Source organism: Macrobrachium nipponense, chromosome 2 (genome assembly GCF_015104395.2).
Source record: "Macrobrachium nipponense isolate FS-2020 chromosome 2, ASM1510439v2, whole genome shotgun sequence".
Classification (NCBI taxonomy): Eukaryota; Metazoa; Arthropoda; class Malacostraca; order Decapoda; family Palaemonidae; genus Macrobrachium; species Macrobrachium nipponense.
This window is the reverse complement of record NC_087201.1, coordinates 40,057,134-40,082,133: the sequence shown is the minus strand read 5'-3', so window position 1 is coordinate 40,082,133 and position 25,000 is coordinate 40,057,134. Positions and strand designations below refer to the sequence as shown.

The 25,000-nt window shown below is 36.2% G+C and overlaps 1 protein-coding gene across 5 annotated transcripts in view; it reads right to left on the bottom strand.

The window, feature by feature from the left end:
- LOC135220542 (intermembrane lipid transfer protein VPS13A-like) overlaps positions 1-25,000 on the bottom strand; it is a 311,374-nt gene that overhangs the window by 125,423 nt on the left and 160,951 nt on the right. For all 5 annotated transcript variants that reach the window (XM_064257729.1, XM_064257731.1, XM_064257732.1 and 2 more), the window contains exons 20-29: positions 11,569-11,680; positions 10,592-10,822; positions 8,619-8,834; positions 7,842-7,931; positions 6,700-6,865; positions 6,102-6,244; positions 5,267-5,392; positions 4,993-5,142; positions 2,046-2,168; positions 1,326-1,538 (exon numbers count right to left, since the gene is read on the bottom strand). In XM_064257729.1, the coding sequence (XP_064113799.1) occupies positions 1,326-1,538; positions 2,046-2,168; positions 4,993-5,142; positions 5,267-5,392; positions 6,102-6,244; positions 6,700-6,865; positions 7,842-7,931; positions 8,619-8,834; positions 10,592-10,822; positions 11,569-11,680 (1,570 nt within the window). The remainder of the gene's footprint in view (positions 1-1,325; positions 1,539-2,045; positions 2,169-4,992; positions 5,143-5,266; positions 5,393-6,101; positions 6,245-6,699; positions 6,866-7,841; positions 7,932-8,618; positions 8,835-10,591; positions 10,823-11,568; positions 11,681-25,000) is intronic.

The following is a 25,000-nucleotide window of genomic DNA, read 5'->3' as shown; positions in this document are numbered from 1 at the left end:
TTGCTTGTATGGTGTTCTTATGTTGCACGGTTGCATGGAACCAGTAGTTAGTCAGCAACGGGACCAACGGCTTCACGTGACTTCCGAACCACGTTGAGAGTGAACATGTATCACCAGAAGTACATATCTCTAACCCCTCAATGGAATGCCCGAGAATCGAACTCGTGGCCACCAAGCTGGCAGGTCAAGACCATACCGACCACGCCACTGAGGCGCACCCGTTGCAGTCTCGAGTCTCTTGAGATAGTTTCAAATTTCTAAAGCAACAGTCTTATAGTGATCTGGTGTTAACAACATCTCTGCTTTAATTTTGGCAATTTTAAGAAATTATACGATGTTAATATATAAATATTTTTTCTGCCTGAAAATCATACATATATATGAATACATATATAGTACACACACATATATGTGTGTGTATAATTATAGAATATCTATGTGCATTTATTGACTAAGCTAATAATTTGAAATTGATGCAGCTGCAATCTATTCATGAAACACTCAATTTTCATTAATACCCGGCATTGCCAGCCGATAGCACTATAATTTGATTTATATAAAGCATATTTTCATTAAAATGTAAAAAAAAAGTCACGTATTCTTTTTAAATATATGAAATTTCTCTGAAATATTAAATTTTTTTGATCTTTGCCTGTCTACTTGCTACCAGTGATGATGAGATAATAAACAGTACGGGAGTACTATATAATATTTTCTGAAATACCTTGCTCATGTAGCATGTAGCTTCAAAAGGTACATAAAATAGCTCAAAATTATAAAAAAAACCCCAGCAGATTAGGCTCGCTTCGCTCGCCAGACCGTCTTTGCGCCCCAGTTAAAAAAAATACGATATCATGGCAAGCAGGCCAGTCCCTTGTAGGAAATACTTTAAGGTTGCTCTGCATAATTTATGTGAACAACAATAAACTTTATTTTCCATGTCCACGCCTTGAACAAAGACACCTAAATACCTACTGCCAACTAAATGAGCAGTATGGCAAAGCTAGAATAAGTTATATTAGTTAGAGGAAGCAAACGGCAAAGATAATTTTGCATTGATGATCAGGCCAAATCTTCCTCATCATAAAATGTTTATAAAATTGATATTTACTATCTGTAACATTCCTTTAAATATAAAATATTTAGGTTGGGTGCAAATATGAAAAATTTTTATTCCCAAAGCACATCCGATGAAATCAGCTACGTCAATCATTATTCAACAAGTCTGAAAACAAAATTTGAAACAGTGTCCTCTGTTACTGTCGCTGGTTAAAACATACAAAGCAAATGGGCTTTGGTATGACATAATGATTAATAATACAAACCTGATTTGGTTTCAGATACTGGTTGTTTTGCCCCTTATCATCTGGCTCCTCATCAGACTCTGTTGATGATGACGATGCAACTGTCTTCGCTCTGTGTCTCTGGCCTATCTTCTTTGGTCGTGTCTTAGGGGTTCCCATGCTTGACTGAGACTTGGCCCGAACCATACCAGGTTTCAGGGATGTGATCGTTACACACTTACTACCATGATCATCCTGAGTGAACAGACGCGTTAGAAATGTAACTATGATGCACTCCCTTTCAATTTTACATTATTAAAAAAATGAACACAAGTTTAAGTCAAAACGGGCAACATTTAAAGGTGCCTAAATGAATCTACTTATGTCTGTTAATTCTTTCATTTACCTGTATAAATGTGATTTTATTTTCAACTGCTACTATAGTAATATGTGTAACGAATAAGTTACGAAGTGACAATTTCTATCAATGGAACATAGGGGTTGAATTTACAAGGCAATGCTAATATAGACAACTGACATTAATTTTGTGGGTATATAAATTTATTAGGTTTTGGCCACTGACCGATTATTGATTATAGTAACCACTAATTATATACATTATCTTTTAATCTAATGACCAATATCTGGTCAACACAAAACCAAGTGACTTTCCTTTCCATCATTAACACCATCTTTTCAACCATTCTTCTTCATCTTTACCCGTATCAATATAATCAAAATCTTAAGAGTTTCATTACATACCTTATTGATGATAGCAAGGATGTCATCATTCTTTCTGTTATAGATATTCCAAAGCAATTCATGAGGTAATGTTGGATCATCCCAAGTATATAGCTGAGATTGATATGGTGCTAGAAGATGGGTCTAGTAAAGAAAATACAATAATAATTACAGTTAAGCCTGTCATAATTACTGTTTGCAATAAGGCCTACAGGATGACATTTTTACTTAAATCCTTTTCATTCAGACTTGCTTATGCAATATGCCTACACTGTTGCAAGCCTCAAAGCACTAAGCTGGTTTGTATTTATATTGATTATCATTATATCTGCAAACCTATTTTACATTAGTAAACTTTTTAATGAATTTCTAAAAACAGATAAAAAACATTAATATAATACAATTTCTCAAGGGTAGTTTTTTCCTTTCGGTGAAAAAACCCTTCTAAACTACTTCCTGCAAACACCAAACAAGAATTCTTATAGCATAGTCGGTGTCTCGTCCTCAAGGAGTTACCCTTTCCATAGTCTATTCAGAGCCCTATGGTGACCACGCTAGTGTAAAAGAATTCTCTTTTAGCTGGTTTTTTGGCCTGAAATTATGTTGTAATGATAAAAATTATAACGTGGTAGAGTATAAATGGAATCAGGATAATAGGGCACTCTCTCTTATCCTCAGCGAATGCTAAAACCCAGTTTATCTACATCAAAACCCACAAGAAGAAGTGGCTACGAGCGTATATTAGCTGACATATATTTCCATATGACCAAACATAGACCATTAAGCCATTCCCTTTCTGGTTGGTAAACAAACATGGAGCTCATCAAGTTTGTTCTTCGTTTATTGATTCAGCTAAGTGCATAGTTTTAAGTTCCAGTTAAAAATATTTTAGTTTAGGCTGCAGAACAATTATTTTATTGGTAGATCTAAGCAATAACCCCACGTTGTGTATTTCTTTGGAAACTACAGTTACACTCCAAAGTGTAAAAGTACTGCATCCTGCGACACGAAAGTGAAAGGGGATGCAAATGCTCCCCAAATACAATCTAGTGATTTCTGAATACAACCTCACATCAAAACATGATAGGGGCTCCACTCATCCCTGATAATACTAATAATTCTTGGTTAGGCGCATCAGTGCACATTTTATCTCCCAATATTAAATATCTAATTAATGAAAGAAATACTATTGATCAAAGCTGTGCATGTGAAAGACCACTCTAAAAAATGGTTTTCTTACTGTGTCAATAACATTAAAAGCTATAGACAACCTTTACCAGGATCCAAGTTGCTCACCAAGTAGTCCCAGCCTTCTGTTTCTTTATTTTCAAAACTATTAATCTTGTAAACAAAGAATAGAAAAAATGGAAGAATTAAAACTATTTCCCACGGTCATCACAGTTTTGGACAACTCCACCAAGGAATGGGCAATGCTGCAATTCCCTTCTGAAGGGGAAAAGCCCACTTTATTTATAGCTACGCAGCAAATTTTGACTCCTATAAGAAGAATCTCAGAGGCGACAGCCTCAGCAGAATTTCGTACTAGGGTCCACCTCTTTAGTATTATAACCTCTAGCACCTTGCTGGAAGTTGCCATCAAAAGGCTTCCAAAATGCTCCAGAACAGCTGTTGCTGTTGTGACCAAAAGTCTTATGGTAACATTTTGACTTTTTAGAGTGGCGCATAAAAGTGCAAATGGAGGGATCAAACTAGTCACTTCCCCATGTAACTTCATTGTTGCATCGCATCATAACCCATTCTGTAAAGACCTGTTTGAGGAGCCTGCCAACAGAATTGTACAAAGCACTCTTTTGGGAAAAAGGGGAATTTAGGAAACAATAATCCGAAACTTCCCCTCACCCAAACAAAAAGGTTCGCTTAAAAAGTTAAGCCTTCAGTAACCCCGAAAGTTTTCCTTTAAGACAGGTAGGTGGTGAGAAGGGATGACGCCTCACAAAAGGACAACAAAGACCCTCTTATAGGAAAAAGAAAAGCAACAACGTGAATGCCTATGAAGGGCAGAGGCAGTCGAAGCGGTAGATACCAATAGGAATAGGATGGTTGGGGGTCGACTTCAGTGACACCACAGGTAATAGAAGTCTTCCCCTTGGGGACACAGCATTAACAGCATTAATTTTAAATAAATGGGCTGGGGTGGAAATGGTCTCACCCCTCCCCCTCCTGTAAAGGGGTTCTTCCAAATGTCAGACCCCTCTCTGGAAGCTTACATGCAGAAAGGCCCTGTTAATGGGAGCCATAGAGAAACATGCATATATTTGCTGCTAAGCACATTTTGAGTGTCCCCAAAAGAGGATTCCTCCAAACGAAAACGAAGAGTGATCCTAGACCTGTCAACATTTAACAAGCACACTGTTTGCCAAATTTTCCAGATAACTATCGTTGCATTGGTGCGTTAAGTTTTCTAAAGGGGACTTGGACAACTATAGATCTGAAAAATGCATGCTGACACATCCCTGTCGCTGTTCCCTTCCATCCCTTCCTAGGGCTCTGGATAGGGGAAAATATGCACAGGTTCAAAGTCATGCCAGTGTGCTAAACATTGGCATAAGAAATTTGTCAAAATTAGTAATGGTAGTTCTCCAAGAAATAAGCAATACAACTAATAGCTTACCTAGACAACTGGCCGATCTGGGAGCCAACATACACACATAGTCACTTCTTCTTGCGGGTTCTGATGTACATAAACTGGGTTTTAGCACTCACTGAGCATAAGAAAAAAGTGCTCTCTTATCCTGAGTCCCTTTATACTCTATCATGTGTCATAATGTTTATCACTGCGGCACAGTACCCGGCCACAAGACCAGCTAAAAGATAATTCTTTGACATCAGTCTAGTCACCATGGTGCTCTGGATAGACTATGGAAAGGGTAACTCCTTGTGGATTCAACAGCAACTACCAAAAATAGGTTTTTCCTGTGTCAATATCTGTTTTTTTGGCTAGTATTACCTGATTAGAACCCCTTTGATGAATTCTTAAGTGGACATCTTCACACCAGTTCTCAATTCTGACAGGTGCATCACCAACTTGATATTTGTCAAAGGTTACAGTTACAGGACCATCCGATCCTACGCCAGACACATGAACTACAAGCGCTCTCTGAAAATCATATGTAGATGACAATAATGGCAACACAAAATGAAGAATATTTCTTCAGATGAATGTAACCGTAATGTAACTTCTATTCATTGATATAAAGGAAAACAAAATGAAGACCACCTACACCCTTTTCCATTCGTAAAACAGTTGAGTGAATGGAATTAAAATGGAAATGCTGGGATCGGACCTGCTGATCTCTGTAACGTACAACCATATGCATGTCCTCCATGTCTGGCCAAAATGGTATACACTGAAACAAAATAAATTCACTTTTACCTAAAAGGAATTTAAGCATTTTGACAATAGTATGCTAGAGAAACTTTTATTTTATTCAACAAATAGAGAGAGATAGACTGAACAACGTTTCCAAAGTTGGCAACTCAAGTCTATGAACAAAGCATCATAGCATAATTAAATTAAGATTCTATTTAGTGGAAGAATGAATCATGTTAAAAACATTTACTCTAATCTGGAAGCAGCAAGACTGAAATTGAGTGATAAATTCATGTAATATGTTATATTGTTACAACAATCTTCTGCGATTGTACTGCTCAGATTTTCTTGGCAAGTTAACCCCATTTTTCTATAAAATTCTACTTACAAGTCATTCTTGGAACTAACAAATAAACATAGCCACTTAATTTTAATACCATATTGAAGAGGCACATTATCATGATAATACTGTTCTTGCGCAAAACTATTGTAAATATCATATTTTTAATTTTTAACATGCAACATATACATAATAGAACAGTACATGTTTTTGAATAATTAAATGGATGGGAATATGAACTCACAATTACAGTAAATAAAATGACAGTTACTACCCACAATTAAAAACTGGTATAGCTACCATGGAATTATAGTTTTCAAATAGTTGTCCTGTTTTTCAGTTCGTAAGAAGAGTTTCCTATGAACACTAAATTTGGACAAAAATATAACTGTGCAACATATCTTACCTGCAGAGGATTAATATCATACCAGAGTTCCATCTTATCATTTTCTTGCATAAATTTGAGAGGTCTTGCTGTTAAATTGCGCACTAAAAAGTACGGCATCAGGATCACTATCTTTGTCAGATGAAGTTTACCATAGCCAGAGCCTACAAAAATGTTTAAAAAAATTAAACTTTTTTTTTTTTATTTATTTATTTTTAGAAAAATGCAGTATCCACTCTGCAATGTAGAAAAGAAACTATGGAGCCTCACTATAATATGGTAAAAAAAAAAACAGCTCTAATTTCAGAGTGTGAACAATATGCACCTCTAAGTGGTCAGGTTACCTACACTCTTAGTTCCGTTACTGTTATCTATAGATATTTCTTTGGGAAACATCACTGCCATATCTATCAATATTGCAACTAACGAGAAACAATCTACAACTCCATTTGAATAAACTAAATATTTTTGGAATGATGCTCTCCACAGAATCAACTGCAGGATTACTCAATTTTCACTGTATTTAGTTTCATAAAACGTTTTCCTGTAGTTTTTATTTAAAGAAATTGCCATAAACAACGACCACCACAATAAAATATTACATTTAAAATTTAGCTACCTTGTATCCCTTCACACTGTGTTTGTGCTGCAAGGGCTGACTGTTTCACTCTTGCTAAAAGTCTATACTTCTTTTCTCTCCTCTTGTCTGTACAAACTACAACACCACAGCTCCCAACTGCTTCACAGCTCCATCGTTTTGACCAGTCACTGTCCAACGCCCGGATCTAGGAAGAATCATTTACAAAAAATTCCTTAATCTATTATCTTCATTCATTTACTCTCATAATCAGTCTTTCTTTTTGGCCTCATTGTAACCAACTGTCTTTTACCAGATCCTTCAAGTCAAAGTTTTGCCATATTTAATATTGTTATAGGGCTCTTAATGGCCAATTCATGGGAAGTCTCAAGGAGGCTTTCTTTCCCATGATAAGTACCTATATCACATCCTCCTGCCATTCACTGGAATACATACTTCTCATGACAAAATGAGACACTGCATATGCTGTATGATAAAATAGTTATGACCGTACAGATATTAGGGTTTTGATATACTAAAATAAAACTGAAGTAGTCTGATTCTAAACTACATGAAAAAAATGGAAACTAGCTATTTAATGTGTAGTAGTAACAGAAATGAAAAGTAGGAAGAAGACTTTTTGTTCATAGTTTGAGGATAATAGTGAAATAAGCCAAATATAAATGGATTTTTCACTAAAAATAATAATAAAAGTCTAAAATAAATACTAGGTTACCTCAGCACCTGTAATCTCTCCTACCTCTCATAAAAACTGCACAATAGAAGTAACCAATATTTCTTGCTCTGTTATTACCCTCCCAAGAATCAGCAAAAAATAGCAAATTCAATATAAATAGTACTTTGTAACCTGAGACCTGACCGAAACAATAAACTTTTATTATGAGAGCAATAAAATAGCATTTGAAAGTCCATACACTAACTCATATGTTCTTCGATTTCATTAACATCCTTAGGCAAAATTTTTATGGAAAGAGTTTTCCTACCAACAAATGGGACTTTTCACTAAAAATGAAAGTAGAGAAGTGATGGAAAATTGTTTTATGTGATACAAATGTATGCGACTATGTTGCCAATGTAACCCAACCTGAATCCCATACCTGTAAAAATACCAGAGATCATCACTTAACCTTTGTAACATTTAGGAGATAAAAAAAAAATCTTACCTTTAACTTATGAGGATAATTTCTTTTGTAACGGAACAGCACAATCTCTTCAGAACCATTCAAATCGCAGATATACTTTGATCTTGCTCCCTGCAACATGAATATGGATACAGAGCTCATTTTAAAGTGTAGGATTCTATATCATTAAAAGATAACAATGACCTGATTTTTCTAGATACTGTGAAGTCTTAAGAAAAGTAAATATTTTTTAAAAACTAAAGACTCAATCGCATTACAATATATAAGGAAATTTCCTCCTTTTCATTTGAAAAACTTCAAGATACTGACAATGATCCAAACACACTTAAATTTCATTCTTTTATCTAGAGTACTCTCAAAGATGCATTAACACAATAGTTGTCGATATCTAAAACAGAATAAGGTTATAGAAACTAGACTAGAGTAAAGAGGTAAACTGAGCTATATTTCTAGACCTGCAAAATACAGATGGATCCAATACCCCTCATTCAAGGCAATTAGCATTTCATCTAAGAGTAAAATCAGAGCCTCTAACAAACCCTTAATTCTCACTTCTCGCTTAAGAAATTTTGACTGTAAGTTTAGTGGTCACCTCATATTATTCAAAATAAAAACCTTAAATTCTCCAATTTTTATAATAAATCTCCCAAGCACATTTATAATATGGCAATTTCTCACAAAATCTGACACTAGTGAACCTAGATAGCATAAAAAACAAGGGTTTTATATTTGAAAGATATATTTTTGATTAAAGGATTGGATGCCAGTTTCTGTATACAAAAGAACAAAAATCCTTACACGTATACTTAAAGGGAGACCAGTCTTGTTCACAATCCAATATGGGGAGTATACATAAATGGAGGCTGAGCCAGACCGAACAGTATAAAGGGTCAGTTCAAGCTTTTTCTTATTGTCTCCATCTCCATGGCTCAATGTCAGTGTGCGATGGTCATCTCCCTTTTCAGGGCCAATCTCCAACTTGCCATCCCAGTCACTACCAAGGTAATTACAGACCTAAAATATGCACAGATACAACTGAAATATTTGTAATATAAAATTAAATAACTGTTATATGAATAGATTTTGAAATTCATCGAAAGGATCATATATTGAACATGGAAAAAATTAGTTTCTTGTTAAGATACTTTTACATCTGAATCATATGCTATTCACAAGCTTCACCAATTACTGCATATCTAAAATACTCTGTTATGATAAGAAACTTTTCTTATACCAGGTTTTATCTGAGGATAAATGTAATGCAATAGTTTTCTTTTCAGCTACGTATCTATGTCCCGAAAGGCCGTTCATTTCTTGAGCTGTTTGCAAGTTGGTCTTCACATCTATTAAGGTTAGGTATGATATGAAGTAGAGATGTATCGAATATCCACATCCACATCTGTGGATTATCCGCATTTTTTATAAATCTGTGTCCGGACTGACATTTCTTAAACATCTGTATCCACATTAGCATTGCGAGCAACATCCGCATCTGCATCTGCAGTTTGAGAATGTTGATATGAGGATATCACCCCCGGCTCAGTGTTCATCAGTTCATACTCATGCATTGTAGGTAAAAGTAGATTTCTTATTTCTTATTTTTTTGTTCAATTTGGCTTTTCCGTTTTATTATATGTACATACTGCACGATACACAATTACCCCATTTCATACAGTATATACGTACTATATAAGTAGCTCTGTAATAGGATATTTGTTTTAAAGCATATGTGTTTTTGTAATTTCATGTCATTTACAGCAGTTGCAATCATGAAGGCAGGGTATTGCATTTTTTAGGAAACACACACACACACACACACACACACACTCTCTCTCTAATGCGAAGAGTGGCTTTGAGTTTTGTTACTCTTAACATGCAGTGAACATGAAATAACCTTGTGCCAAGACAACTAAAGCATTCGTGTATTGCTGTTACTGTTTGTACGTTCATATGAAAGTATACACACACACACATACATGAGTATCACTTATGTTTCTACTTTAAACTGGTACGTCAAATATTATGTGGTGACTCAACTTTGAATTATTTGGTTGAAAATCGTCATTAACAATTAAATACATGTAAATCATTTAGATTTACAAAGTATTCGCATCCACGAGGGTATGGTCATCAAATATCCGCATCCGCCGATGTAAAAAAAATGTACATCTGTATCCGCAAATCCCGTTTTCAGACATCCAATACATCTCTAATATAAAGTCAATACAGTAGTGTAAATTATTTTTTCCCCCTGAAACACAAACGGTGCTGTACACTGCGCATACAGTCCTGTTTGTTTGTTACAGAGTACAGTACTTTATTAATAGGAATGATACATAAAACCTCAATAATTATATGAAAATACAGTGGTTTCTGCCGAACACAATTTTCAGTTTGTTCGTAACTTGAAGGTTCATAAGTAGGGCAGTGTCTTGTAGTCACAAGGGACATCTTCCTTTCAAGATTATCTTTATTTAAAAAAGTGAGTGTCTTACCTGAATACTCGCATGCAAATTTTCACGCATCAAAAGTGTTTCGTAATGATAAATATTTTGAGAGAGAGAGAGAGAGAGAGAGAGAGAGAGAGAGAGAGAGAGAGAGAGAGAGAGAGAGAGAGAGAGCTAACATGTTACAGGCTTAGTAAAATGTTTGACTGTTTTAGACCTAAGTAAATTGTAGCAATGCAATGCTAGCAAATTATCAAATAACTGATATTATCAAATAATTTAAAAAAAAAGTTTCCAATAGGTGCTGACAATGCAGCATCTCACCTGGATTTCCAAGTAGACTTTAACGTCCAAATTAACTTTATAGAGGGTAGTAAAGCCTCCAGGATCCAGGGTCAAGGGCTGTGCTAAGGCTGGATGCGTTAAAACTAGAGTACAGGGAAGATGATTATGAATGGCCAATGGTGGGGAAAAGCATAAAGTATAATTTGGAAGCACACCACCTAGTCCTTCCCACTGACCACTACTTAATTTCACGCCCTCTTTCATTGTCACCTGAAATAGAAAGTCATTTTAGTTGAACCACCTAACGATAAGGTCATCTTCAATATGTCATCATATCATTCCCCTAGTGACAAGATAATAACGAGGAAGGTTTTCATGACTATAAAATAATCTCTTATTAGTTTCTCTAATGCTAATTAAAATGATTTTAAGAAAGAACAACAATTTTGTCTAATCATTTCATAATACATATATGATTATTTAACAAAAACCATGATGTCCTTCATGTTAAATGACATGAATTCATCAGTTCACAGGAAACACTTTATTATGATGAAGAAATTTCTCTCTAAATGCTACATCTAACCGACATTCCAAACTCCCAATGCTTTCTTTATGGTATATGAGGTTTTATGTGCAATACAACAGTCAGCTTCCAAAGGTATTACATTTATATCAAGATCAAGAGTCTCGAATCTACTTATTTAAAAGACAAAAAACAATTATTCAAAAAACTATAGATAGGATGTTTTAGACAATGATTATAAAATTCATACCTAAATTTTCACCATTAGCATAAAACACTGTCTCTTCCAATATGAATAACCAGAATCATTATTCTGCTACACTATGAAATTTCATTGTCATTTAAATGCTTAACATAATAATATATTTCTTTTAATGCCTACTTTCCATATCTTTAAAGAAACATCAGTGTAAACAAAACCATTGGTTATTTTGCAGTGATCTTTATATTCATGATTTCTAATGATATGCCTCAGATTCATTGTACTTACAGCTGCAGTGATATCTGATTCATTCTCCATTTTTGAATTACACACAAGTAGATGTGACCGAGTCGAAGACAAGACTTCCTTCCACCACACACCAATCTCACTAACACCATAGCTAGAAAGAAGTATTTGAAAACTGAATAAAAGCAATATATGTATACACCATTTCATTTTTGTAAGAAAATGAGGCAGTATTTAAATATTTTATGACAAGGATCATATCTATTGAACACAGAATCATTCATATTGCAATGCTACAGAGTGACACAAGCTGAAAAATATCTGTAGAAAAAACTGAGTAGTTATACTAGGGCAGCTGAATATCCTCTATAAGAGTGATTAAAAATAATTTTATTTGCCTTATGCCCAAAAGAGGCAAATTGAAATGGTTATTCTCCAAATGGTAAGCCTTTAGTTTCACTAAATGTCTTTTATAGGGGAAAACGGCTGTCAAAAATCCATCCCATACACATTAATACAACAATCTGAGTACCTAATTTGTAAGTTACCACAATAACTGAAAGACATTCCAGTTCAGTGGACCCAGTCCCTGTTTGCTATCCATCATTGTCCATCAAACTGATATGAATGACCCAAGCACATTCTTGTCTGAAGGCTTGAATGTTGCTATTCAACATTCAAAAGTCAGTGACCCTAAAGCATCCCCAGTCTGATTCAAGCCCTGTTTTAAAGAGTGGTCCAAAATTTAACTAATTCCAAATTGCTGTCATTTCAAGAAAGATATTTTTGTTTTCTCTTACTTTTGGTTGAAACTGACCAAGAATACCATTATGTGGAAATGGCTATGAAATTGTCTTTATTAAAATAATTTATACATTGCTAGAACATTCCTTTTTCATTTCATATATAGGCAGCAATATGAGTCCGATAAAAAAAATATCTACACAATAATGAATTGAATGTCCTTCTCAGAAATGTATACTACATTAATACAGTCCGACCTCGAAAACCTGGCATTGTATGGTCGGGGAACTCCTACGGTTCGGGACATTTTTTAATCAGCCGCCATTAGTTCTGGAGCGGCTATGAGGGCGGCGCCAAATGTTGTCCTTTCAGTTTTTGGATTTTTTCAGATTATGGAACTGAAGCTTCCTCCGTAATGCACAAGCACAGTTTATTTCCAACGAAAACATTCCGTGAAACTCAAAAATATACAGCGTACAAAAGAACCATCATTTGCGTATTTACTCGTGTATCTTCCGATCTTGGGTATCATGCAATCATTAAAGTTTCGTCCAATATCATGGTTTCATCATATACATCAGTGGCCCTCAACCTTTCGAAAGGTGCAGGCCACAAAAATGGTTAAGAATGCAAATGCAATTGGTGGTGCCATATATATATAGATATATATATATATATATATATATATATATATATATATATATATATATATATATATATATATATATATAATCTATATATATATGGAAGAGAGAGAGAGAGAATAACCTTTGCAAACATGGTGTGAAGGATGGCATATAAATACACATGAATTTAAATGCTTAATATTCTAGTATTTCAACATGTTCAGTATCTTGATAAATTTTTATCTTCGGAAATTTGAATGAGAAGGCTGGTTCTGCAGTGCTTCGGCTAACTAGGATATCGTAGGGGCATAGTTTGTAAGTGGCATTCTCATACAGTCATTCAGGTGACTATCAGTGACACTCGACCTATACTTGTATTTTAAAATTTTCATTGTCGAAAATCCTGATTCACACAGGTAAGTCGAACCGGAGAACGAATGTAGTTTTTGATATACCTCTTTCAGTAGTGGAAATTGCTTCCCATTTACTAATGTCCAGAGTTCTTGATGTTCTGCGCTGCTCTTCAGTTGCACGTCAGCTTGCAAAGTAATTATCTCCATCTCCAGGTCACTGACGTTCAATTTCAAATTGAGATGCTGTGTTGGAAACATCGTTGTTACAAAAAGGGAAAGATAAGAATGCGATCGCTGGTAAAACATTACTGAAGTCTGCTAACCTCCTTTTGAACTCATCCAAAATCACGTTGAGTTGATTTGCATATGTAGAAGGAACAGAAAACTCAGAACTTTTGATGTTAAGACTCTTCTCTAGTTTAGGGAAGTAAGATCTGAGACATTCATAATTTTAGTTTATTCATGAAATCATTTCACATCTAATTTAGATAAAATCCAACGTTCTCACCAGTTAGCCCCAACTTTCTGTCCCTTCACTTTTAAAACAATTAATCATGAGAAGGAAAATGTTCAGAATTTTAAGGTAGCGGGGAAACATGAGCCAGTGGCTGAATTAAAGCCATTTGTCTCCATCATCCCGGTGTCTGATAATTCTACCAAGGAATGGACAACACTTGTCCTTCCTTTTGATTGGAAAAAGCTCCCCTGGACATGGCTACGCAAAAGTTTGGGATTCATCTGAGAAGAATCTCAGGAGGACAGCCTTGGCTGAATTTCAGGCTAGGCTTCACCTCAATATAATAACCTTTACTAGTATGCTGGAAGTTTCTATTAGAAGGCTTCCAGAATCCTCTTGAACAATATTTGCAGCTGCTTTGGGCAAAACCTTTATGCGGACCCTATGGTGAGCAATTCAATATGTTACTCCTGGGACAGATTTCATTTGCCTTGCAATTCTAGATTTAGCTCATTCAGTTTAGATGCGATGCCTGATGAAAATGCAAGGTCAGCTAGTCATTTTGGATAATCGAGTTCTTCATATGAATTCCCTGTTGTTGTACCAAGCCCTTGATTTCGGGAATTAGATGTTCAAATCTTTTAAGAACAATTTCCCTACTTAGCCAACGCACTTCCGTCAGTGGAATATTTTTTGCTGAGCCTACAACTCAAATTTGAGCCGTTTCACTTTCACGCTTCTTAAATCACTGCCAGACGGATATTTAGTATCATAACACTTGTGAAGTATTACAAAATGCCTCTCTACATTGCTTTTCTTAGATACAGCAACAGTTGCAAGACAAATTAAGCAAAAAATGAAGTCTCTTCCCATTCATCATTTAAAGCATAATTATGGCTTCTTCTCTTTGAACCTTAAGTCATTCTTGTTCTTTTATTGACAATGAAATTAGCCTGGATTTTCTTGTAACGCTGTATTCAATTTGCAAAGGAACAGAAATAGTATCGACCTCTACAAGACCAAATTCCTAACTGAACTCATGCTAAAGTAGCTAAACAACTGAATTTTGCCCATTCTACGAATTTCTAAATATACGCCGCTACCCCTGTAACAGTCCAATCAACACACTCAAATCATGATTACAAATTTTCGATCTTTGGGGCTCATAATGAAAAAAGAAAGAGATCCCAATTTATTTTACTATTTTCATTTGAACCTTTGCGGGCGCCACATTATGAATGGGAGCGCCAGTGTCTGCGAGCTACAGGTTGGGGACCAATGATATACACATATCGTGCATTGTGCGAGATGTATTTTTAGTATATTACACTATACTAGGCTTTCTATGCCTGTCCCGGCTTCGGCAAATACTCTGAGAATTTTCACACACGTTTGTTATAAAATTTAAATTTACGTTTCTTGCCTTATTCCTTTAAAGATTCTATTATCATTTATCCTCGCTAATATTTTGTTTGCTAACATCATAGATTAATTCCTTTTGTTTTGCACATATCAATCCTTTTCTCCTAGTTGTTCTTCCAATATTCTGTAAAACCATTGCGCCCTTGCTGCGATGTGAATTTCTAGAGGGGCTATAATAAAGATAAAGATCTGAGAAAGGAAATAGATGAACAACAATATAATTCACGCCCTTCTGATCGCGAAAAAAAAAAAAAACCTGAATCCTTGCTTGGAGTTGGAGTCCACTGTTGCCAAAATGCGGAAAAATGAGGCAGACAAAATGCAACCCTGAGGACCTCGGTCCACACATTTTTTTCTTCAAGTTTCAAAATCCAACTTTTCCCACTTTTAAGTATTTTTAACAGAAAAAAATTATTATTGCAATGAAAATAGGTTGTTCTTTATATTTTCAGTTTTGAAAAAGAACTATTAGACCAGTCTTGCATTTTGGCGCCGAAATCAGTTGTAAGAAATTCATGACAGCTTCCTGTCAGGAGCAAGACCTAAATCTTGGTCAGGAAGTTCATCACCAGAAGAGCAAGGACGAGGCACTTACGTGAATTTTGGCTTATTAATTGCTTGTGTACCGGTAAGAAAAGGTCAGTGTTGTGAAAATACGAGTGCACAGTCTTTCCTCGACTGGAATCCACTGCGTTCCCGCCTCAGAAGTTCTAGAAAACATGACTGGCAGCAAACGAGCGATGGTTCTTTTGTAAATATAATTATACTGTATTCATCCGGGTCGTGGGAGACTCATCTGTGCATTGTTTCAACCTGTTAATTGTGTTAGCAATGTCCTGTCAGGACCAGGGATTAAATCTATAGCAATGGAACTGATAGTGCAGATCGCGCTAAATTCACGGGAAGGCTTCCTTCCGCCAATGAACTTCAGAGAGGAAGGCAGCACAAAGTTTCTCTCTGTCCCTGGTCACCAGTTAGATCATTCGTCAAAATACGTTCTTTAGTTTATTAGTGTTCATTGAGTTGTGTCCTTGGGCCGCCATGCAATGTATTGTAAGTAGTAATATCCTATTAACTAGAATTTCAAGGCAAGTTAATTTGTGAATCTCTTTGTGGCCACATGGTACTCAGTGTAGTTAGGTAGTAAATTTCAGGGGTGTAGTTATGGTTAAAAAAATTTATTTTTTGTAATAAAATCTTGTAAAATCCTTACCTAATTTATTCGTCCCTTGTAACAGACTGGGAGCTGTCCTTTAAGGTAGGTCAAAACTGCCATTACCCTCTGGCCACCGGTAGCCCCATCGTGAGGGTTTTCATGACAATCTGGTTCTTCGAACCGGATGAGGAAATCTAACACTTCAAATAATAAATCTAATTTGTAACTTTATTTGCATAGATATTCCATGATTCTTGGATACACCTGACCTTGAGATAGCTTTTGATTGATTAAGCTTAGCAGCATTCTAATATGCTCAATTAGCACGGTAAGCTCAATTCAAAATACTCTAAGTTCATTGTGATTGCAGTTAGGTACAAATATATTGGCAAACCGCCGATGCAGTATGACAAGTGTCTGTTACTTATTTCTTCACTGAGTACCACATGGGCCCTAAGAGATTCACGAATCAACTTGATTTAAAATTCTAGATAATACATGACTAACATTTGCTGTGGGTCGGGGAATAGCTAGCTTCAAGATCATTGATTGTCGTTGCATGTGCGGATTTAGAAAACGAAGGACGCTCTCTTATGCCATCAACTTCAAGTTTATCAAGTAACATAAGATGGAGACAAAAGGAACAAAAAGCCCCTCCTATACCAAGAACAAGAATCGGTTATGTCATTCCCGAAGAATTTGTGTGTCTACAGAACGTGGAATGGAAGACGAAAACAGAATGTTGATTTTCGGTACGACTGCAGGGTTGCGCGATCTAGAAATACATAAAAATTGAGCGTGCGATGGAACATTTAAGGTTCATCCTGAAATGTTCTATCAGTTGTATACTTTACAAGTCAACATAGGACATGCATCCATCCCACGAATTTACGGTCTCCTTCCGAATAAGACAGAGAACTCTTACAATATGTTTTTTTTCAAAAGGTTAAAGATTTACTCGAGTCCCAAAGACCTGAAAATCTAATGAGTGATTTCGAACCAGCCATTTTTATTTAAGTTTTTCGGACATTTTTCCATCTGCAAATGTAACAGGCTGTTTTTTTTTCATTTCTGTAAGAACGTTTACAGAAAGGTGACAGATATGGGCTTAAAGTTCGATATCAAAGTGACTGTGATTTTAATACAAAAGTAAAGTGCTTTATGGCACTTGCATTCATCCCACCTCCAGACATCATCGATGCATTGACAGAGCTGGTTGATGACGATGACTTGCCACAATCTTGTGGTATATATTGAAACGCATTACATTGGGGGAAAGAGAGGCAGGGGATCTCTCCGTCTTAGAGTTACTCCTTCTTTTCCTATCGATCTCTGGATGGAAATTTTATGAAAGAACCTTAGACCAGCTGCCTAACACCAAGAATGGAGTAGAAGGTTTCCATAATGCACTCCAAGCATCTGTTACCAATACGCATCCAAATTTATGAAAACTAATCAACGTCTTTAAAAATGAAGAACATCTTTCAAAAAAGAAGATAATCGATGCCGAAGAGGTGAAACAGCAATCAAGAAAAAATACAAAGATGTTTATAAGCGCAAACTAAGTATTGTCAGAGGCTATGACCAAAATACAAAACAACGTTATTTGCGAGCAATAGCTATGAACCTACATGATTTTTAACTTTTTAGTTTGTAGCTAGACTTTTTAAATAAAGTGTATGACTTGAATAAAGTGTGTGACCTTCATTATTTTTTCTATATTTTTTATCCTCCTTTCCTTATATATAATCATAAGTAAATGAATAAATGAAAATCAATGAAAATTAACAAATATAAAGTTAACAATATAAATATGGTTAGTTTGATCTATAAACGAAATAAGATAAAAAAAAAAATATTGATTTTTTTTATCCTACTCTTATTCTTTACAGCAAAATGTCCTTGCGGCAAAAAAAATCCGTATGGCAAATTGTCTTACGGCGAAAAGTCTTAAAGCCAATTGTCCTACGGCAAAATGTCTTACACCATAAATCACTATATTTTATGGTACTGTACATGCCCCATAAAACCGGATCGCCATTAACTGAGTCCACCGATAACGGGGCAATACTTTACATCATATGCACATACATATTGTATGTACTGAATTACAAAGCGTTACAAGGATTAGGATGTCTGAAATACTTATCAGTCCATCTGAGGAGACATCATGTGCTCACTTATCTTTAGGAGCAGGTTTTACAATTCATTCAGTGTTCTACTGATTTTGTCTAGCTTTCTCTTGAACTGTTCTACACTGCTGCTGTTTACAACTTATGGTGGCAGTGTATTCCATGTGTCACATATCTTGTATGTGAAGAAGTTCCCACAAGGAGATGTGTTGTATCTCTTCAGTTCTAGTTCCCATCCATTATATCTTGTCTAGTTTTTGTTTAATGTGAAGAGGTTACTGTCTACTTTTGTTATGCCTTTCAGTATTTTGAATGTTTCTCTTAGTTGTCTTCGCGATTGTCGTGTTTCTAGGTAATACATGTTCAGGCTCTCTAGTCATCTTTGGTGACCTTTTTCCCTGATGGATGGAATTAACTTTGTGGCTCTTCCTTGTACCCCTTCTAATCTATTTATGTCACTGTACTGCATATTCAAGATGTGGTCTTACTATTGATGAGTAGACCTGCAGCACCGTTTCCTTATTTCTGTATCTGAACTGCCTGTTTATATATCCTACTAGTTTCTGTGCCTTCTTTTCAGCTGTAATGCATTGTTTTTGGGATTTTAAGTCCTTGGTAATAATAACGCCAAGGTCCTCTTCTTGTTCTACACTATTTATGTCATTCTCAAGCAGCATGTAGTTGGCATGCAGGTTGTTTTTTCCTGTTTGTAACTATACATTTATCCAGGTTAAAAGGCATTTGCCATATTTTCTATCACTCTCCTGTTTCCTTTAGATCATTTCTTAAACTTTCCACTGTATCTGGGTCTGTCGCATTACACATAGTTTAGTGTCATCAGTAAATTTGGCTATCTTGCTAGTGAAACCTACAATCTGACCATTCTGGTTCCTCACAATTTATTATGATTCTCTTCTATTAGTTAGCCAGTATTCGATCCAGACTGCTATCTCTCCTATAATTCCTAAGGGACCCCATTCACGCTCAGACCCGGCATGAAGACTTGTAGAAAAGTGGGCGGAGCGTTGGACGTTGGTAAGTGAATGTGGTTGTGTTTAGTCGCTACAGACTGTCGCACAGATAAATCTCCGCAACTTGTTTAAAATGAGGTATAAATAGCCTATCCATTGTGAGTTACGGTTGTATTATGGTTGAAATACATATCTGTGCGTGAATGAATGAAGGTTACTTCGACGCAAACCTTTATTTATCATCTCTGTAAAACTAAGTGTCTTCTGCGACACGTGACTTCAGGAAACTCTTTAACTGTGACAGCATCTGGATATCTATCCTTTAGCTTGCTTATTAAATATCGTAGGCAATATTTTCCCAGTCTCTTTCTGAATAATGGATTTCATATTCCATAAGCTTGAGATTTCTTTATATAAATCTCAAGCTTATGGAATATAAAATCCATTATTCAGAAAGAAACTGGGAAAATATTGCCTACGATATTTAATAAGCAAGCTAAAGGATAGATATCCAGATGCTACACGGGACACAGCCACCAAGAAAATAAACATTAGAAGTACTTTCCGGGATGATGTTCTGAATCAAGGTAGAAACGTTGCAGAAAAAAAAGTCACAAGGGAAAAATGTCAGAAAAAAAAATCACATTAATCTTTCATAGTGAATCTAAAGGATAAATTTTAACTCGGTATGTATCCAAGTATCCACCTTTGCAAAGGCGTGTTCAGTACAAGCCCGTTGGGGATTACTTTAAAAGCATAAACATAAGACTAAATATTATAAAGATAATGACCCCCAAGAGGTAATGTGAATTTTTCCCTGTGACCTTATTACCAACCACCATAAATTAATGTGACTATTTCCTGTGCCTTTTCTTTTTCCTAGCCAAAATTGTGCCTTTTTCTGCGACATTTTTTTCCTGTGGGTTTATTAACGGTCACTGATATTCCCAAGCCTCTAAGGAGATATCGCCATACTGGACTTAGGTCCTCGTAAGACTTCCCCGTTGCTGAATACCGTAGTGTGGCGGTCATTCTATTGGCACATATAGCTTGCATCATACAAATGTCTGATTTCATGATACAAAATGTTATTAGTGCCAGCAGTTCCCTAAATTTATCCTCGCCTATCCTCAAATAATTATACCAATCACTTGGATGACATTTGAGCTCATTTATGAGGGAAGCACGAGAAAACTTTTCATTTAAGCAATCTGTCTTTTGCCCAACATCTCTTTCTATTCTTAGCAAGGTTAAAAGTATGAACTTGATAGTGTACGCCATCAGTAAATAAAACTGTATTTGAGGAACAGCTGTTATTTAATAGGAGTTCACACAGTTAATTATACGGGAATAATTCTTGAGACAACGAAATGTTTTAACAGTTGGAAGACGTTTTTCTTTTCTGATATTAAAAGTAAAGAAATTAGGACTACTGGTAATAATAAGATCCAAGAGAGTAGAGGAGGTAGTTGTAAAACCAGTTGGTTTTGTTGCCACTTGGCTCAAGTGGAGGGTTTTAATAATGTTTTCCATTCTATTATTTGGGGAGAGGAGGTTATTATTGAAGTCCCCTAGAATTAGGAGAGGTTTATTTCAAAAACACATGGAACCAAGCATATCAGACATGCAATAACAGTTCTCGTTGAGGGCATGGGAATGACGGTATGATAAAGGAAGGAAATTTATTTTATTGAATAATGGTTCCTCGATGTGCCGAGGTCTCACGAGTTCAGGTGTCAGTAGCTCCGCTTTCAAATGATGTTTAACACAGATACACTCACAATCCCACCTCTCCCCACATCACTGCGGTAGATAGAGAACTCTGATTTCAATAAAGCGGCAATGTATTTCAGGCAAAAGCCACGATTCGCTTTACACATGATAGCAACATTCCTATCTTTTATTAAGAATTATTTATCATAAAAATGACCTAGCAGGGACTGAACCTTTAAATAATCAAAGAAGAGTCGATCTGTTGGTTTATCATGATAAGGAGAAAGTGTTTGCTATTCTGTATTTTGACTTAATCTTGTTTTGTGTTCATACTCCCTACACCTTTCACATCTAATCCTACAGTTTAAAATGGCATTGAAAAAGAACATGACCGAGTTCCCCGCAGTTTGCTCGTATTGATGAATAGCAAAAATAGTAGCTGAGTTTCCTCGCCACCTCTCACTTGAGGACGAGCTGTGACGACCATGATGATCACCCTAAGCAGAAAATTGGCTATTTCTTCCACTCCCATCTCATTGTACCATAAAATGTCTTCGTGGATAATCTTGAAAAATTTTGCTGGTGTTTTGGTAGCTCAAGTTCATATTTCTGAATCTCGGTGCTCTGCTTCCTTCCTTGTGTGATTGGGAGTGTCTCAGTTGTCTTGTAACTTGAAGAAAGGACATTGTTTAGAGATGATAATTAGCAATCTGATGACCCCCAATCTGTTGAGTAAATTTCCTTGGTTCTCACTATTGATTTGCACACACATTTGATCAATTTCACCTGTTCAAATTTAAACTGTGAATTTGTTTTATCACTGATATCCCATTATTTACAATCCAAGATGTTTACATATGTGAATGCTCACGTCCTCATTGATTTGCTTCAAACTCGTAACAAGGGAACCATTTGGGCCCATTGAAGTTTTTCCAAAATCCAACATTGATGATGTCGATGTTTGCCTCCTTTATGGTTCGGAATGAGCTTTGATTTTTCAAATCAGATGTTGGAATCTAAACAAGGTTAGGATCTCCTAAAGTAGGGTTCCTTCAAATGGAGAACATGTAGGTCCGTGAAATTTATCTGGTGCCTGATGATTAGCAGCTGTTTTCTGAAGTTGCTGCACCTTCTCTTCGAATGATGAGAGGTGGTCGTTCAATTTATTGACTATAACATGAGCAGCTTTCAGTAGTTCGTTAAATTAATCAATTTCCAGGTCTCGGATGTTCAGTCTCTAAGTTCTTCGACGCCCTTCGCAGCATCTTCTGATGTTATTTCATGGTTTAAATCGTTGCTTCCAGAACTGACTGGTTTAGTAGACTGGTGTTTTTCCATTATCATGTCGATCAATTTTTCTTTTGTAACCCAGACCTTTGTGTTACCACTCTCACGACAATACTTCTGTAACTCCGCTTTCCTACAGTATGAGTGGAGGAACGCCCAAGTAGGATTGTTGAAAGACAGATTTATTAGATGACATTAATTATAGTGTGAGGATACTGTCTGGAATTTGTAGTGTTTCAAATTTCTTCGTGAATCTTACGTGTGGCGAATATTTTTTGTAGAGTTTTGTAAGTAATGACGTCAACAATACGTCGTAGCCCTCTTACTGCCCATGCGTGGAAAAAAGAAAATTTGAACAGGAGTCTCTGATACCAAGACAATACTTTCCAATTAAAACATTACTCCATCTACAGAGTGAAAATTATAGGCAGTGCTAAATTCCCATTACACAGAACTTCACTAAGGTCAGAGAGAATCACGAATGTCAAAATGGTATCTGGGAAGCAAATAAACGCGCAAAATGTCAGGAGCAATTTTGTTCTTATTTGTTATGAATATGGAGTTCTCCGGAACAAATCAAGCCAATGTTCTATTCGACAACCCTACATTCTCTGGAACAAGTCAATGCTACGTTCTTCAGAATACCTTTACCCTTGCACTACAGCCAGTTTCATCAGTGCACAAGTAAATCAAACCAGTTCTTTTCGAACAAACATTCTTCGGAACCAACTAACCCGCTCTTTTCGAACAGGCCTACGTTCTTGGAGCAAACAAACCGGTTCTTTTCGAACAATCTTACGAATCCGTTCTTTTGAACAAACCAGAAACAGTTCTCTCAAGAGATGTTAAAATTCTCACACTCGATTCCCCGTAATGAGCCTCATACTATAAGGTGCCACTGTCCCCAAAAAGAGAAAGTGGGACGACCACGTGACATGGGAGCTCCCATGTGCCTGGCACTTCAGTATGCAGGTAACAAAGAGAACCACGAGGTCAAGGTGAAACGATACAAAACGTACGACCCCTGAAAAGAATGGGAATATGGAGAAGAGATAAAAAGACCAACGAACGATGCCTCTCGTCTGAGCTCCACTCTAATAGAGCCTAATTCCAACACATGGCTGACTACCAGTCCAAGTACTTTTCCAGTGCCAAATCCCCTATCAATGTCTACACGTCTACGAGGACCTCTCTCTCAGAAACCAGCTAAAGTGCCCAGAATTGAGTTTTCACTAGTCATGAGTATCCTGTCTATTGTGCTATTCCATAAGTGAACTCAACAGTGTTGTGCCCAAGGATTCGTTGGTACCATCAGTGCATCCTTGACCCCTTAGTCATGCTACTTTAGTCAGTTAATGACTTGCCTTCTTCTTTGCAGACGGAGTTTTCTCATTGTGGAACCCTTCTGCTCCAACTGTGCTTGCATTGCCATGGTAACCCAGTTACCTGTCCCAATTACAGTAGTACCTCGAGATACGAAATTAATCCGTTCCGAGGCGCCCTTCATATCATGAGGTTTTCGTATCTTGGACCACATTTTACATGTAAAATGGCTAATCCGTCCCAAGCCCTCCAAAAACACCCCATTAAATTTCATAATAAAGCTAAATTGACCTATAAACAATGAAATACTACAACAATTTGGACCATTCAATACCTAAATTAAGTCTAAAAATGCAAAACCTGTCAAAATGTATAAAGTGATATTAGTGTACAAGAAATTATTACTGTAACGTAAAATGTGGAAGGCTTACCTTTCGAGTGAGGGCTACGTACATACGTAACTATCCAAGGAAGATTGCTTCTGCCTACTTAACTTTTTTCACAATGTTCCTGTGTGAGCCTTTTCGGGGTGTGTCTTCTACAAATGATTGCACTTTATGAAAAGCTGCTTTAATTTCTGCCGTTTTTTTCTTCTTTTTTTGATTTTTAACTTTTTATTTTTACTTTTTTTACTTACTTTATGTTGGTTTTTTTTTTTTTTTTTTTTTCACAGAATTTCAACTTTCGTTTTTTGCACCTCATGACTCTGTTGGCCCTAGTGTCCATCAAAACCCTGTTCAACCAAATGCTCTCTCTGCAACTGATTTGGGTACTGAATGTTCGGCTGCTGACCTTCAACATAAACTGAAGTGCCTTGATTATATTACGTACACTACACACATTGACGATCCCGAAAACGAATACCGGGTGCGTACTAATGCTGGTACCGAGTGGCCGAGCCATGCCACCACGTGTACATAGTAGATGAATGATGGGAGGGACGCTGGCCAATAGGAGAGAAGGATTTCATGGCCGCTACTAGCATCAGGAACCAAGGGAGAGCAGGAGGATGGTGGCGAGTCTACTAGTATCTTAAAAACTTTTCGTATGTAGAGCCGTTAAATTTTTCGTATTGGCTTTCGTAAATCGAGTTTTTCGTAAGTTGAGCCTTTCGTATCTCGAGGTACTACTGTATTCCCATTCTTCTGAATATGCTTTTTGTAAATAAATGTGATTCTGGCAAATTAGATTTTAAAAGACATTTGTAGCTCGATGTATGTATATGAATCACGATAACAATGTATATATATATAATATATATATATATATATATATATATATATCATCATA